Source organism: Netta rufina (genome assembly GCF_964035555.1).
Source record: "Netta rufina genome assembly, chromosome: 3".
Lineage (NCBI taxonomy): Eukaryota > Metazoa > Chordata > Aves > Anseriformes > Anatidae > Netta > Netta rufina.
The window spans coordinates 6,663,994-6,679,635 of NC_140125.1; the positions used below are offsets into that span (position 1 = coordinate 6,663,994).

Below are 15,642 nucleotides of genomic sequence, written 5' to 3' on the forward strand. Positions count from 1 at the left end.
ATTAACATGTCTGGTTTGGTAGATAAGAATGGAAAATGGTTTGCTTCTGGAGAAGGTGGAGGAACTACAGAAAGTCCTTGACAAAGAATCTCCCTCACACAGCTTGGCCTCAGCTTTTGGTGGAAATACAGGGATATTAGCAATGTCCCAGTGCAGCCCAATGGATATTGGGTCAGGTATGTAAAATGTACACGTGTTTTGCATACCTGTGTTCAGAAACATGTAAAGACACTGAATAGGTTCATTCTTCCCCAGATTTCATATGTGGTTTTTGGCTTCTGAAAGGAACAGTGCAACTTGGTTTCTTGTTTTGAAGCGTTCATTGTTTTGTGCGTGCAGTTAGTGAGGAATGGGTGTCAGTAATAACTCTAGCTGTTTTCATCAATTCGAAAAGTCCAGATACCCCCCTCAGAAGCCTCTCAACCCCAGGAGTGAAGTTGCGTGGCTGGTTTGAAGCTGAAGGCTATTTCTGTGCAGCACTGAGCTGCCTTTCAGTAGGAAGGAGGCTGTGTGAACAGGGGAGCTTGTGTGCTATGAAGGAGCATGTTCTCAGGGGAAGCAACAAGCTGGAGCAGGCAAACAGGTACCCAGACAGCTACCCAGGGAGACTGAAACTCAGCCTCAGCTTGCTAGGACTGAATGAAATTAGCATTAACAGAATATGAGGAGAAGGAAGGTTTCAGCCAGGAATCAACTATGAATCTGGTCAACAAGGGAAATGGGAAATTCTCACCGAAAAAATGGAAGGGACAGTTTTACAGGAAGTAATAGTTCATGCTAACCTTCAAAGTGGGTAACTCTACAAACTTCTGCATAATTGCTTAAATGATTAATTGCTAAATATCTCAGCTCTCTTATATTTACATGTTTCTGATCCAACTGCCTCAGGAACTCTCACAGTTTTGAATTATCAACTTTATGAACCAACTGATACGTAATTAATAATTAATAATTTTAGGATTTCTTGAAGGCAGATATACCCTTTCTAGACTTTCAGGAAATAGAGTAAGTAAAGATGTTCTGACACTTCAACTTTTATTCTCATCTAGAGTGAGCATGGTAGAGTTTGTATTAAAAGTTTATGTTAGGAATTTGAGACCACAGGTTCCAGAATTTGAAAATGTGCTCTCTGTTCCTTCTGGAGCTGATTAATAAGCACATTTTTTAATTCTAGCTTTAAAGAAACAGGCTTTTGCTGTCTGAAGGATTTTCTGAAAAAAAAAAAAAAGATTTATTGCAGTGTATTTCCTGTCATGAGTAAATATTACTTTTCTATTGAAGCTTTATGATGGATTGCTAGGCTGAACACAGGTATGTAAAGTGCATGTACATTTTAAATATTATTGTTGCTTACCACAAGCTCTGGAAAAGCATAATGTAGTAAAGGATGTTTATGGACTTTACAATTTTTAAGTTTTGGTTTTACTAAACCAGAAAATCAGATCAACTTGTTGATTGTTGGCTTGTCCTCTGCTACTATATTGCTGTAAATGCCTTCGGAATAAAAATGAATGAACTAATTAAACTGAGGCCAAGCAATAATTTGTGAATGTCTTTGTCCTTTTAGGTATTGCTTATTGCTTTACCAGCTGTGATGATGCCCTCAGAAGTTCCAGTGCCTTCAGGTGTAAAGGTGTTACTGGACTGAGCTCCACAGAGAAGAACTTAATCAGAAAGGAAGAGATGCAGCAAGAGCTGTAAGGACTGATTTTTGTTTGTTAGCTTTTACTACTTAATACAAAAGGAAATTGTGTTTATATCCATTCTAGAAATCGTACAGTGGCATGAAACATACACTAAAAGCATAGCAAGTTATCAGAAGCCCTTCACGAGAACCGTGTATGTCTGTGAGTGTGGAGGGATGTGTTTGAAAACAGAGTAGTGAGCTGAATAATGTGATAATGGCAGGGGTTGTAACAGCTCAGTATGCTGGAAACCAGAATTTCCTACCTGTGTTGCAGTAGGGTTACTTACTGTTAATCAGTAACCTGCTTACTCTTACTAACCTTCTTATTACTAACCTGCCTAGTAACTATTGTTAGTAATCGGCTTGTTAGTAAGCCCTAACTATTAGTAGCAAGTCTGGAGCTGTGCAAAGGCAAATACATTTGGTTTTAGTCTTGTTGGCAACTGGCTTCCATGGTACCTTATCTGTTCACGCAATTAAACACAGTCTTGTTGCCAGTCTTAATTGTCAGAAAAGAAAACTGTTTCTTGCCTGTGGACATCTGTCCTCCCTGTACTACAGCCACTTAAGCATGTGGGGGATTTTCCTGTGTCTAATCCTTGGATGCAGCACTGTGAGACACTGATTATCATAACTGGCTACTGCTAAAAGCGAGAAGTCCTGTTTGTTTGTCCCATCCTTTAGCCTCAACCACTCCTTTTGGCTGCAATTATTAAAAAAATTTGGCTAATTTAATGACTTAATTTGACTCGGAAGGGTCTGCAAAACAAGGAGGAAAAGATGGGAAGAAAGCTGCCCTTTCTGGGAGTTCAGCTGCCCATGAAAGGATTAACGTTGTGGGTAAACATGATGCACTTCCTCTGAAGTATGCGGTGATGCCCTGTAAGACTGGATTGGGGATTTATTTCTGAGTTTGTGCACACTTAGCATGCTGGAAGCCTCTTAATGCTGTTACTCTGTAATACAAAACTAATATCTAAAGCAGTCCATCAGGTCCCACAACTTTCTTTGTATCTGCGCAGTTCACCTCACACGATCCCTGATTTTTATGCTTCTACATTTGACCGATGGTCTTTTTAGTATGCAAGTAGGGAGGGGAATTTTTCTGATACTATTGTAAGCCTTAGTTTTAAACTGGCATTTCTGAAATACCTTGAATTCCTGTTGAAGAAAGAAGCAATTTTGAGTTTTGCTGGCATATGCAAGAGCTTTTTTTTTTTTTTTTTTTTTTTTTTTCCTCCCAAAGCCAAGTAATTAGCAAAATACATGTATTATACAACCAGGGATATAAAACTGAAATTCCACTGAACAGACCTCAAGCCATTTCCAATTTTATCTGCATGTTTTAAGTTAGTAAGCGTGCATCTGCCATCTCTTGTAATCACGGACTAGTCGGTCTTTCTGGACAAACGTATTTGGCATACAAACCTTGTTTGACAGAAATTTATGGGCAAATCTATAGACATACTTTCAGAAATAGTTCTTAATGAATGGTTTAATTTTTTGGAGTACCTGTATCTGCTATACTGAGACAAACATTTTGCTTTCTGCCATTCTGAAAGTGCGAGGACTCTAAATGAGACAGTTAAATCATTTCAAATTAGTGATGACTTTAAAAGTTTTCTTCAAAAACAATTTTTTTTTTGTTAGTCTGTTTTTCAGCAGCTGTAACCTTGTGTGTAATTCCAATATTTAATTCAGGAAGGTAATGATGCAATCATTTTTCCTTAAAGGAAAAGAGAACGTAACCTCCTGCTTGATGTTTTGGTAATCATGAATTCCAGAAGATGGTTTCTAGAGGAAGTGATGCCATATATACAAAGAAAGCTAGAGAAATGCAAGGGAGATTTGGAAGTCAGAAACTGAAAGACAAACACTGTCCTGAAAAGAGGGGCTGTTGTCTGTTGAAAGCACAAAGTGTTGTCTAATAGTCCACGGTGGCATCTTTTCTTGCTCCCATACCCTTGTTGGATTCCAGCTGGGTGTTGTGCTTCCTGTGGCAGATGTGAGCAGATGCAAGGGGGGGAAGCTTAGTATGGAATTACCAAAAAAGGCTCCACCTTGTATTCAGCATTGTGAGAATTACTTTGAAACCCAGAAGGGATGTCTTCGCAGACTTGCTTGTACTGTTCTTCCAACCCTGTTGGAAATATTTTGCCTGACACATCCTTAGATTTTTAGATTTCCTTTTTATGATAAGAATTTGTGGTCAATTACCCGTTGCCCAAAAGTCATCTGGGTCTTTCTCCTTATAGCTTTAGGTGACAAATTCCCGTTACAGAAGTTATTCCTGCACTTTGAAATACTTAGTTAAGAATACAGTCTACAAAGTTATCCTCTTCTTCCCATGTGATATTTTTAATCCTTTTTAAATACACCTTCCTCATTTTCTTTGCAAATTTTTGAATATGTTTCTACTTCTGTGTTTTGGACATTAATTAAAATACTAAAGTCAGAATATTCAATAATCTGTGAGAAACTTCTGTTCATCTCTCTCCTGATAGTTTCTCTGAAAGCATAACTCATAATCTGTCCTTTAATGAGCTTCTTACCTTAAAATGTTTCTATTATATCATCCTTAGTGATTCAAATGAATTATTTTTCTCCATGTTAATTGCATTAAATAGATTTGAGTTCTGACAGAAAGCAGTACATATTTTATTCTGCTTTTCTATTGTACTATACTACATTTTGGTAATTTACCAAAACCTCTCATCTGGATTTGAATTTTTGTGCTGAGGTTACTGTATTTTTTTTTTCATTAAATATAGACATCTTCATTTAAACATCATTATCCTTTTAGCTTTTTCTTGTCTCATCTACATTTTAAATCATCCACCTGACTGTGCTGGGGAGGGAAGACTTAGTTTTTAGGCCTGCCTACTGTTCATCTCATGACAGTATGGTATCCACACCTCTTTTAATTGTTTAGTCATATATCTGAAACTTTTGTTGCTGTACTTGCTTCATGAGATTTAATTCATCCTGACCAGTCTCTCCACATTTTGTTCTTTCATGTGACTTTTCATTGCTATTTCATTCCTTTTTAAATCCTTATTGGAGTACTTATCCCCATATATTTTCTTAGAGTATTATTTATCCATACAGTATTTTTTTCTTGCTTGTAATGCTACTACTGAATAGTTTTTTTATTTAGATTTCACATTGCTTTCCTTTTCAACATCTGTGCTTCTCAAAGTGGTTGCTCTAATGTCTCAGAGTTTAATATTCTTTTTCCAAATTAAAGAATCCTATATATGTTATTGTCAAATGAAAACCCCATCTTTTCTTTGATGATCATTCTTGTTGAATTCTTCCAGTCCTATAACAAATAAATCAATCCCTTTTAAGATGGGAGGGCCAGGACTGCTCACAGTATTCATGCTGGAGTTTATTTTTTCCAGTATATGGTATCGTATAATCTAGGAATATTTTTTTTACCTTCACATGCATTTATTTGCAATTGCTAAAAATGAATGATATCTACTCTTCTGTCATTCCACTTCATAAGATCACTCGGCATGTTCTTTGCAGTCAAGTGAATTTAATCATAGCATTGAATACTCTGTGGCCTCAGCACTACAGATCACATCTGAGTATGTTGAACAATTTGAATCTCATTGAATGTCCGCTGATAAGTGCATTTACACTGTTAAAATTGACCTTTTCTTCCCTGATGGCTTAAGTGATTACTAATTCATGAGGACCTTTCTTCTTGTACAGTAAGGCTTGCTTACTTGGGATCTTTTAATGGCACATTGTCAATTAGTTAAACCATATCAACTGGATTTCCTTAGTCCATGTGGTTCTGCTTGGCTCTTTTGGACATGCCGGAAAAGTTGAGGCATAACCTCCAAAAGCTGTGCTTAACTCTTCCTTGTTATATCACAGTTATCCATGTGTTCATTAAATCTGTTCTTCTGAAGATTGTTTTTGCTACCTCCTAGTTCAAATGAGGTTTTCAGTGACATTTCTTATGCTCTGTCTTACTGGCTCAACAATTATACATTTATGTTCTTCTAGAACACTCAAGTGAGTGTTCTAGAAGAACATAAATGTAAAATTTGTTTATGTGTTAAGATTTTATAAACTGATTTGAAAATTCTTCAAATAATCTCTATATGAGAAAACTCTCTGAAGCTTGTCTGCTTTCTTTCAAAACAAACAAAAACTTGTTTCCAAAAGAGATACATATCAGTAATATGTGGCTATAAATTCAATAACATATTGTACAACTTTTCAGAATTATTGTATAATAACTACCGCAAGCTAACCAACCTTGAGTTTATATTGTGGCGTTGTCAAGTATAACTTCATTGTAAACTAATATTTTAATTGTGAAACAATGATTAATATTTTAATATAAGATAAATATGCAATGGAAATTTTATTTAAATAAAACAAATAAGTTTAGAATTCATATTAGTTAGGCCACACTTCAAAATAAATTAAAAAAAAAAAAGGAAAGATAAAAATCCAAACACTAGGACACAGTTTCTCAAAGTCTGGAGGAAGGAATAATAGATTTAGTTAGTGCTTTTACATGCAGTTTGGAAGGAAACCTGAGGAAAACAAACAACACTCCCCTTCCCCAACCTAAAACAAACAAAAAAAGCCAAACCCATATCCCTAGTCATTGCAGATGCTTTTGCAAACTCGTTAGTTTTAAGAAATATAATATTTACTATTCAATGAACGTGTTTTGAGTGCTTGTGCAAAGTCATAGTATACTGTTCTCTACTAAGCAGAGAAAGCTTGTTTGAAATCCTTATTTGTGGTTTGTTACATAAATGTTTTCTTCTACTTTCTTTCCTAACACTGCATTTGACAGGTTAGCAGGAAAGCTAGTAACAGTAGGAGAAGCCACTAGCGATATAAATAGAGGGGAAAAACAAACAAACAAACAAAAAAACAAAACTAAACTAAAAAAACACCGACTTGCATGTTGTGTTGTGTAGTAGCTGAAGTCCTGAGTAACAAGTGTGTGAAGAAAGATACTAAAGCACTTCCTTAGCAGACTTCCATGCAACTACAGTTGGTGAGTTGTAAGGTTCTCTTTTTAAAGTATGCTTACTATCTCAATAAAGAAACTTAATGTTGGCATTTGTTATTATGGTAGTGGACTATTTTACATGATCACAGGAAGAGCTCTTTAAAACAAAACGGAGGGGAAAGAACACAATTTTCTATCTTGGTTAGGTAGTAATACAAGATCTGGTAGCATAACATGTTTTTTTTCTCAAGATATTCTACTGACTTTTCTTCTACCTCACTTGTCTACAAATGTTAAAAAGCTCTGTAAGAGTTTAAATGACTCCTCTCAGTGTATTTTGGTGCATCTTTTTTTCTTCTCTATAGGAACAGCCTTCAGCAACTGCGACGCTCTTTGTATATTAGCTGAACAAAACACTGAAGTTGATCTAACAGCTTGTTTCCTCCAAAAGGAGTCACTTCTTTTCTGGCCCTGGCACTCCTCTGACCCATCACTGAGCCAATTCAGCTCACTTAAGTGGGGAGAGAACAAGCTCCCTGGGAGCAGGAGGGAGGAACTGCACAGATGAATTTGGCCATTTTGTCTAACTGCAGTTGTCTTCCTTACAGCTGCTCTGCTGAAAACAATGAGAGGTCTTGCACAACAAACCCTTGCCAGTTCGTTGCCATCCTAGAAGATATTGCAGGAACAGAGCCCAAAAGGACTGCGATGTTTGAGCCTGGGAGACATTGATAATAGCAAATTACTACTCCAAAATCTCAGCTGGCTTTGCCAGTACACGGAAAAGCTGAACGTGCTAAGACCTCAGTAGTTAACAACACAGCATGCAAGACATTATTTTTAACCACTGTTTGGTGTTAATTTTATGAACCAAACTGCACTAATGTCACAAAGGTCTAAAATAAAGAAGATGAATATGAAAGTAATTTTCTTGGTGGAAAGGAATAACTTGATCTTTCTCACTGGAAAATCAACAAGGTTTCTGTGCTAAAAAGACTGCAAAGCTAAGAGCTTTAAATTCACAAAATTTCATATCAGTAGCAAAAAGACAAATTTTTCTTTAGTGTCTATTTCACCGCCAGCAATGAAATAGGTTCCTGAGCACCAGCCTGTCCTGTCTGCCTGCCCTTCAGTCAGCTTCACCATCACTGGCTTTCTCTTCCGAATCATCACTTTCGTATTCCTCATCCTCATACCCAAAGGCACCCTCAGCTTCAGGGTCGGACTGACCCTCTTGCGGCTCAGGGGACCGGTCGGACTGAGAGCTAGGTCTTGACCGATTCTCCTCCTCATCTTCCTCCTCCTCCAGGGAATGGTCACGTGGAAGGCCTGCCTTTGCTTCCCCGTCCTCCTCTTCACAGTGTTGGTCAGAGCCGGGGCTGGCCTCCCCTGTGTGGCAAGGCTGCTGAACGTGAGGGCTGGCTCTGGTCTCCTCCTCGTCCTCTGCCTCACTGGATTTACTGTCTTTTGTGGAAGCTCTGACACCTTCTCTCCTCTCTTCCTCCTCCTCGCAGGACTGCTCAGCCTGAGGGCTGATGTCAACTGCTTCTGCTGAAAGGAAGGATTCCCTTTCTTTCACTTTATCCTTGTTGGCTCTGAAAAGACAATTTGTATGTTATTTTTATTTTCAGGTAATGTGTTTTAAAGTAGCTTTTAAAGGATTACGCCCTTCAGGTAATCTAGGACAAATCCTGGTAGACTTGGCTGGGGTGTAATCAGTGAAGGAAAAGGGGAAGGGGGATACGAGAGTCTGCTTTTATGCTAGAAAGTAACAGTATTGCTTACATATATATTAATTTTTCCATTTATTTTTCATTTTTTCCATATCTAATTAGATATTATGTCATAATATTGAATGCATATTGAGAAGTATTTTTATAAGGCTTACTTTAGAAAAAACAGTAAAAGTAATGCAGTATGAAATGACTTCTCAGCAACCTGCCAGAATTTTTGGTAAAAGGAACCAAACAAAAATGTTTCTTATTCTTCATTTTTCTTTGAAATGCCTTGTGTGTAGCATAACCAGTGCTCTCCTTGGATTTACGAAATTATATTTAATTCAGGAAAAACAGTAAAATGTACAGTAATGCTAGCATTAGTATTACTAACTACATCCAGTAAAATATTTACCTGGGAGATACTGCAAATAATTTTCTCAACACTGAAAATGACTTTCTAATTTCTAGATATGTAGTGGCAAAAAAAAAGAAAAAGCCTTCAGTAATCTCTACCTTTCTTTGACATCAAGACCAAAATCTTCAGTATTGGAGCATCCTAGCAATTTAGTTGTTTGTCCTTTCTTTGAAACAAACTCTGGACATACCCCCAGAGCTCTCAGTGTATTAGAATAATGCTTTTCTGCAGCTATTCTGGCATTTTTCTGTAGGAAAAACACAATGGTTAAGTATTATCTAAATGCATTAAATGGCCTGTCTTCAGATACTTTTGTTTATTAATACTCAGTTTCCTTATTTGCATCTGGCAAGTTGAATTATTAACTGCAGGGGAGAATGGCAAAACCACATGAAAATTTTATACCAGGTTTTCCTCCTTTTTCCTTTACTAGTTTAAATGCAGATTGCTCCCTGCACCCACTGGGTAATGAAAAGCTCTATATTCTGTATGCTGTTACTGAGGGAGGAGGAAGAAGGTGCAGATAGGAAAAATCAGAAGTAGTTTTCCTAGGGCTTCTCCCTTCCCCCTTCTCCTTCTGTCTTCCCTCTGGGGGAGCTGCTGCTCAAAAAGATGGTATTGGTTTACCCTCTTGCAATGCTCTCTGATGAATGGCCTAGATCTGTATCTCTGCCTCTGAAATGGAGGGGGTGAACTCTAGACCTCCAGGTAACACCTGAGTGAGGAGGACTTGTCCAATCTGCATTAATGTTCCTGCCCCTGCAGTGGTACCAGACCAAGGAGCACACACAGAAGGGACGAGGGAACTGGTGAGGTACAACTTGGTATCTCTCTGTGTTTGTCACACAGTCAGGGACTACACTACCACCACGTGGTTGTAAGGAAATGGAGAAATTAAAATACTGCATCTCAGCTTCACAGTAGACATGAAGAATGCTTGAGTTCTCTTAGCACTTTTCCCAACTTAAACCTCTCATGTTTTTGCTGTATGCTCGTTTTATTTACAGCTGTGTTATAATTGAATCAGATGACATGTTTAGAACAGCCACCTCTCCTCCCTGTGCAAGCCTGCCGTGAACACTTACAGAAAAATATTTATACAGAGGTGGAGCAATGGAGATTAGAATGGACAAATACTGGCCTAAAAAATAGTGTTCAAATACCTTCTAAAAATGCTTGACTGACTACAAGTGCTATACACAGTAATTGAAGATGATATTGAAAAGAACAGAGAAGCAAGACAACCTGAGTGACTCTTTCCAAAAGCAATGGCCTTTGGTTTACTCTTTCTTCCATTTCTTGTAACTCTTGCAAATATTCTTGCATTCTCTGCTTCTCGTAATTCCTAAGGGAAATACAACAAATGATTATTGTCTATAATAGAAGAAGTAATTTCCTACAGAAGATGGAAGTCGAATTGCTTATGACAAACTTAATGTTGTCCTACTTAAAAATATATAAAAGATAAGTTTTTTATGATGGAAGAATCTTTTGCTATTTTACCAACCCCTCTTCTCACAAGAAGGGTGGCTGTGTTCTGGATCATAGTACCCTTTTTTCCCAGCTGCTTTGTCAAGGTCTCAGTGTGGTGGGATGACAGAACCGTTGCTTCGTCAGCTGAAATGATAGCTCAGGTCATAGCAAGTCCTTGCTAATCCAGCTAGCATGGGCCGTAATCCCGTGTGTGTGACAAAGACCCTGATGATGCACTGTTGATTCACATCCCTTAAGGCTTTAACACTGGCCCCATAAAATTTGGAGCTAGTTCTTGCAGATCTAGTTCATTGCCTCAGTTCTAACACAGATTATTTTGTCAGGCAGTGTGGGAACACATGGAGCCAGCTCAGGGTTGTACCTGAGCTCCCAAGATCTTTGCAACCTGGAGTGCTGGCAAACGAAGCAGAGGACGTGTCAGGGGCTGTAGCATGAAGCACCACAGGACTCACTAATTAGCTTAAGCATAGCTGAAGGGGGGCTGCACAGGCCCTGGAAATAACATGGCTGTGTTCACGTGGTGCTGCACCTCGGTTCCTAAATCTTACCGGTTTGACGTTCATCTGCACTGGGCCAGCTCTAGCGTTACCAAGTCAGGCACTGAAGGGCGCGTATGAGAGCTCGGGGACATCTCTCTTCCCCGCCTCCTCTTCCCCTACCACTCTCTGAATATGGCTGTGCATTAAGGCAAGTTATTTACCATTTTAAGGGAGTGAACTTCATTGTTTCTACGTGCTTGCTCTCTCAGAAGGCTTTCTACAAACCCAATTATTTGTTAGAAGAGCACTTACATTAATGTACCTTATTACCCAGCCCATGTTGCAATAAGCATTATCAAGTTAAGCACTTGTACCACCCTTAATGCATCAGCACTAGGGAAGAAGTCTTGCTTTGTAATAGCATCATTTTATGTGCAGAGAAGAATTAAGCGTGAGTTTTTTCACTCTACTCCTAAAATCTGATTAAGCTAAATACTGTAATGTGAAGTCTGCTGTTGAATGAACTTAAATCAAATCCGTAAATACACCCACTGTCTTTCCTAATTCTCCACCTTGCTGCTGTAATTCAGGTTGCTTTCTGCTTCTGTCCCAGAGTCAGCAGATCATCTGCCCAGGCACGACTGCATTATAAAGGTCCTGTTATTAACAGTACCTGCTGGTCATGTCCAGAAAGCATTGGGTTTGAACTCTGACTGACACAATAATTAGAAGGGACTGTCCCTTTTGTTCTGCATCTCTACTGATGCATCTCTGCTGTCCAGGACGCTACCTAAGCCCCACTTCTCCTAGACCATTGCTGTTTCTTCTCCGTGCTTTGGCTTCATCTGTCTTTGGACTACGTGGCAGCTTCCTGCTTTGCTGTTGATACAAGTGCTAAACTCAAGTAATACTACTATTTTGCTTTTCTTTCTGAAGTGGGGAACTATTAGGACAAAGAAATGAATTTTGCAGCCATATGAACATCTATCAACCCAGCACTCTCAAGGATGTTCTGCAATTACGCTACACCTTTTCCTTACCATTTTTTAAACTTAACTTTCATTGCTACTCAGTACGTCAATTTAGAAAAGACTGGACTCTCCCGTTAACTGGTCTGTAACACTATGAAGTAGAAGGTATAGACTGAGATATTAGAATGGGCAGCAGTTTTCCCAGTTGCGATGCTAAATTTGGCCACATTTGTTTTTACCTAGCTGCTGGTACAGTGTATAATTTATCAAATGAGTAATTACATACACTTAAACTCTGCTATTTTTTACATTGTATGCTTAACATACAATGTAAATTCAGAGGTTCAGGATTCAGGGGAATGAAACAAAATACCTGAATGTTTCTAATTTGGATTTAGACATCTGAGCTAGGCTCTGATGTGGGTCATTGGCCTCAGCCCGAGTTGTAACAATTTTCTGCAGTTTTTTCGTTCTTTGTTTCTGCTTTGTCCTGTTTCTTTTTTGTTGTTCTTCCAGCTTTCTCTTTTCCTCAAGTGAATTCCTGGGTGGAAAAATAAACTAAGACTGAATTCATTTGGAAGCAAGAGCAAGACTTCAAAGGAAGTTTTGGTAAAGGAAATTCAAAGGAAAAAAAAGAGTGAAAACAGGGTTGGTGTAAAAGGGCACGTGATACACGCCATTGTAAGGGATTCAGGTGTAACTTGGGAAACTGCAGTCATTTGTCCCTTTCCTGTGGGCACGTTCAGAAATATGCACTACTGGTTTTGGAAAAATCAAATACTAATGAAGTCCTGTATGCAATATTTTAGTGTAAGGACTTAATTATAGTATAAAACTTAATATATTTAAGTCTCATATTCACTGTACGGAAGAATTAACGACATCTGTAGAAGTACAAAAGAAGTCTACTCTAAGTATTTATAAAATGTAGAACATCACTAAAGTGGTCACCTGATGGCTTGTAGCCTTCGTTGTGTGGATTGAGTGATTTTTGGTGATTTAGATTCTCCAAATCCCGAGAGAGGTGAATTTGCACCTCTCATTTGAGGTTTACGTCTTGGAGAGGCGTATGGCCAGCGCGTTTCCTTCAACCTTTCTTCATCCTCTTGAATGTCCCTCAAAATCTTCCCCTTGTTTGAAGGAATGTGTGGAGTACGAAGATCAAATGGTTCACAGACTGTAAGGTGTTTCACCTGTTTTTTTTGCAGGAGCCGTTTCTGAAATTTCTGGTGGAGTCGTTCAAAATCTGGAACATCTGGTTTGATCTTGGGTTTATGTTCTGTCTCCTTTGGTTCCATGCACTTGTGTTTCTTCTTTTTATTGGTGTTCTTTAAAGCCAGCCTGCTGGTGGGTAGGGATGAATTACGCAGCAACTCCTCAGCTCTCATTCTAATCCTAATTTCTCTGTAGAGCTCTTCCTCCTGTAACTTGTCATTAACAGCTGGACTATAAACACATTTAGGAATTGGTTTTGCTTTGAATGGTTTTGGTTTCTTTTCAGGTGTGGAAAGGTCTCTTAATTGCATTTTCCTAATTTCATTCCTTTGCTTCTCTCTTTCAATGAATTTAAATGGCTTCTGAGAAGCCAAGAGCTTGAGTTTGCTTCTCTCTTTCACAGACTTCCTGCGCTCTTCATTTCTTTGTATGATTTCATGGTAGAGCGGAAGGAAGACTGCAGCGGGCACTGGGTTAGCTCGGAATTTTTTCTGACACTCCGCTTCTTCCTCCAGCTGCTTCTTCAATAAGTTATTTTCCATTTCAATCTGGGACTTTGATTTGACATTCTGTTCTTTTTTTCTAGCTTCTCGAATGGTCATCTGGAAAGGCTTGGGCACAGTCACTTTTGGTGACCATGCCTTCTGCTTCTTCCGCGTCGTTCTGAAGACCGGCGAGTTTGGTAAGCTGTGTTTGGTTCGGGCAATGTAGTCTTCCACAGAGAACCCATCCCACATTTTTTCAATCCGTTGCTTAGCAAATGATGATGATCCAGTTTCACTACCATTTTCTTCAAATGCTAATTCTTTGTCAGACCCACCAGATACACCTGAGCCTAAGGAATCGCTTAAGTCAGAGTCAGAGAAGGATTTGTGCAAATTTAGAGGCTGATATGAGCTCTTCTCCCAAGTTGGCCTTAAAAAAGGGAAGAAAAAGAAAAAGAAAAAGAAAAGCTGTTTTGAGTCCAGTCCAATATTAATGCAAAGCCAGCGACTTCCATTTTCAATATCATCATTAGGAAAAAATGAACAGTGCTGGTGAGAAGAGGAAAGAGAAAAGGGAACATTGGACACTGACACCAGATCATAGTTTTAAAGAAGTTCAGATCACGAACAAGTCAGCATAAGGAAAGGCACTGGGCTTTACTAAACACATTGCCGAGTCCCTGCTATGTACACGTTGTAGATCTCAAGGTGAATAAGCATTTTAATGATTAAAATTAACTTAATTAACTTTTCTGTAATTATCTGCTTATAGGAAAGGGGGAGAGTAACATTTTCCAGCTGCAGCAAAAGACTGCTGTATTTACTGGTGTCTGCAAAGCACTTGAGAACCTTCAGGTAAGAGGTACCCCAAAACTTACCTGCAACACCCATTAGAAGCAGCATCTTTCCTGGCCACAGGCTGTACTCCTTTTAAATAGAGTTTATTCCGATACATACTTTCTAACTTTGCCATGGTCTCCACATGGGCATTCTTCAACTCTTCTAGCTTCAAGTAATATTCTTGATTGGAAGTGCACATTTTGGAAAAGTCTATCCAGTTGTCACTGTCTCCATGTAGAGGGAGGGTCTGCTCTCTGTCAGTATTTGAAGCCACATCAAGAGCATCCTAGAAGATATTTGTAAATTTTTCTGATTCTTAGGATAAAGAGCAACAATGTGTTTAACATTGCTTTATTTCTCTAATGCATGAAGCACTAACACCACATAGATACCTGGATAAGGATTTTCACGTGAGTCACATGGAATAATCTTATTGTCTAATAATTTATATCCTGAGGCTACTGAAGTCTGTCTCCGTAATCAATGTGTTTGTATCAGGAAATGAGATCAAGGATTTATCAGAAGAAAAAAAGCTTGGCCATTTTGTTAAAAAAAAAAAAAAAAGTGTAATCCTTCCTTGCTCAGTACACAGCTCTAAAAAAAGCCTTAAACCACAAACCGCCCTTCTGTGTCTTCCAGCACTCTGAAGTCAAGTCACTGGGTGCTGTATGAACGCTGCTTTAGCCATTTCTGTAACGTGCTGTGCCGTGAGCAGGCTCTGCACAACTTTCAGTTCAAACAGCGCTGGGCAGCCCGCCCTTGTGTGGAGGTAAGCATGCTGCATGTTGGCTAACCCTTCGGAGAGCTTGCCCAAGTTTAATAACCAGAGTTGTTAAACCCAGGTTAGGCTGCATTAAAAAGGCTTCCTTTGCATTATGTTAAGCGCTGCTTAAAAAAGCTACAGGACCAGTTCCTTCACCTAAAAATAGCACAACAAACAGCATAACACCCTTCCACACTTTTTTTTTCTTTTCTTTGCATCATCCCCCACCCCCCAAGCCCCAAACCCTTCCCCCGGCTTTCGGCACTGCCCTTCCTCCACCCCTCTCAGCCAGCAGCTCCCCCCGGCCGCCCTTCCCTGCTCCCCGGGCTCGTGCCGGCGGTACCTGGGCGGCCGGGGCCCGGCTGCTGGCGCCGGGAGGGGAGCGGGGCCCGGGGGCCGCAGGCACCGCTGCCATGGCTCCGGCGCTGGGGCCGGTCCCGGCTCGCTCAGGGCCCGCCTCGCTGCGGGGGGAGCCGGGATTAGCGAGCGCAGGCGGGGCCCCACGCTTCTGCCTCGCTACTGCCAGAAATCCCAGTCCTTCACAGCGTAAAGACACCCGTGAAAAAACGACGCCGCCGGACA

General features: G+C 39.5%; 1 protein-coding gene across 1 annotated transcript; it reads right to left on the bottom strand.

Annotated features, from left to right (window-relative positions):
- Positions 1–7,794: 7,794 nt before the first annotated feature.
- Positions 7,795–15,475, bottom strand: FAM161A (FAM161 centrosomal protein A; the record flags this gene model as incomplete). The annotated part of the gene is made up of 6 exons (XM_084283389.1): positions 7,795–8,275; positions 8,912–9,060; positions 10,059–10,158; positions 12,709–13,887; positions 14,336–14,583; positions 15,404–15,475. 6 exons carry the CDS (start codon positions 15,473–15,475, stop codon positions 7,810–7,812), a joined length of 2,214 nt encoding a protein of 737 aa, XP_084139515.1. The 3' UTR covers positions 7,795–7,809.
- Between the last annotated feature and the right edge of the window lie 167 nt (positions 15,476–15,642).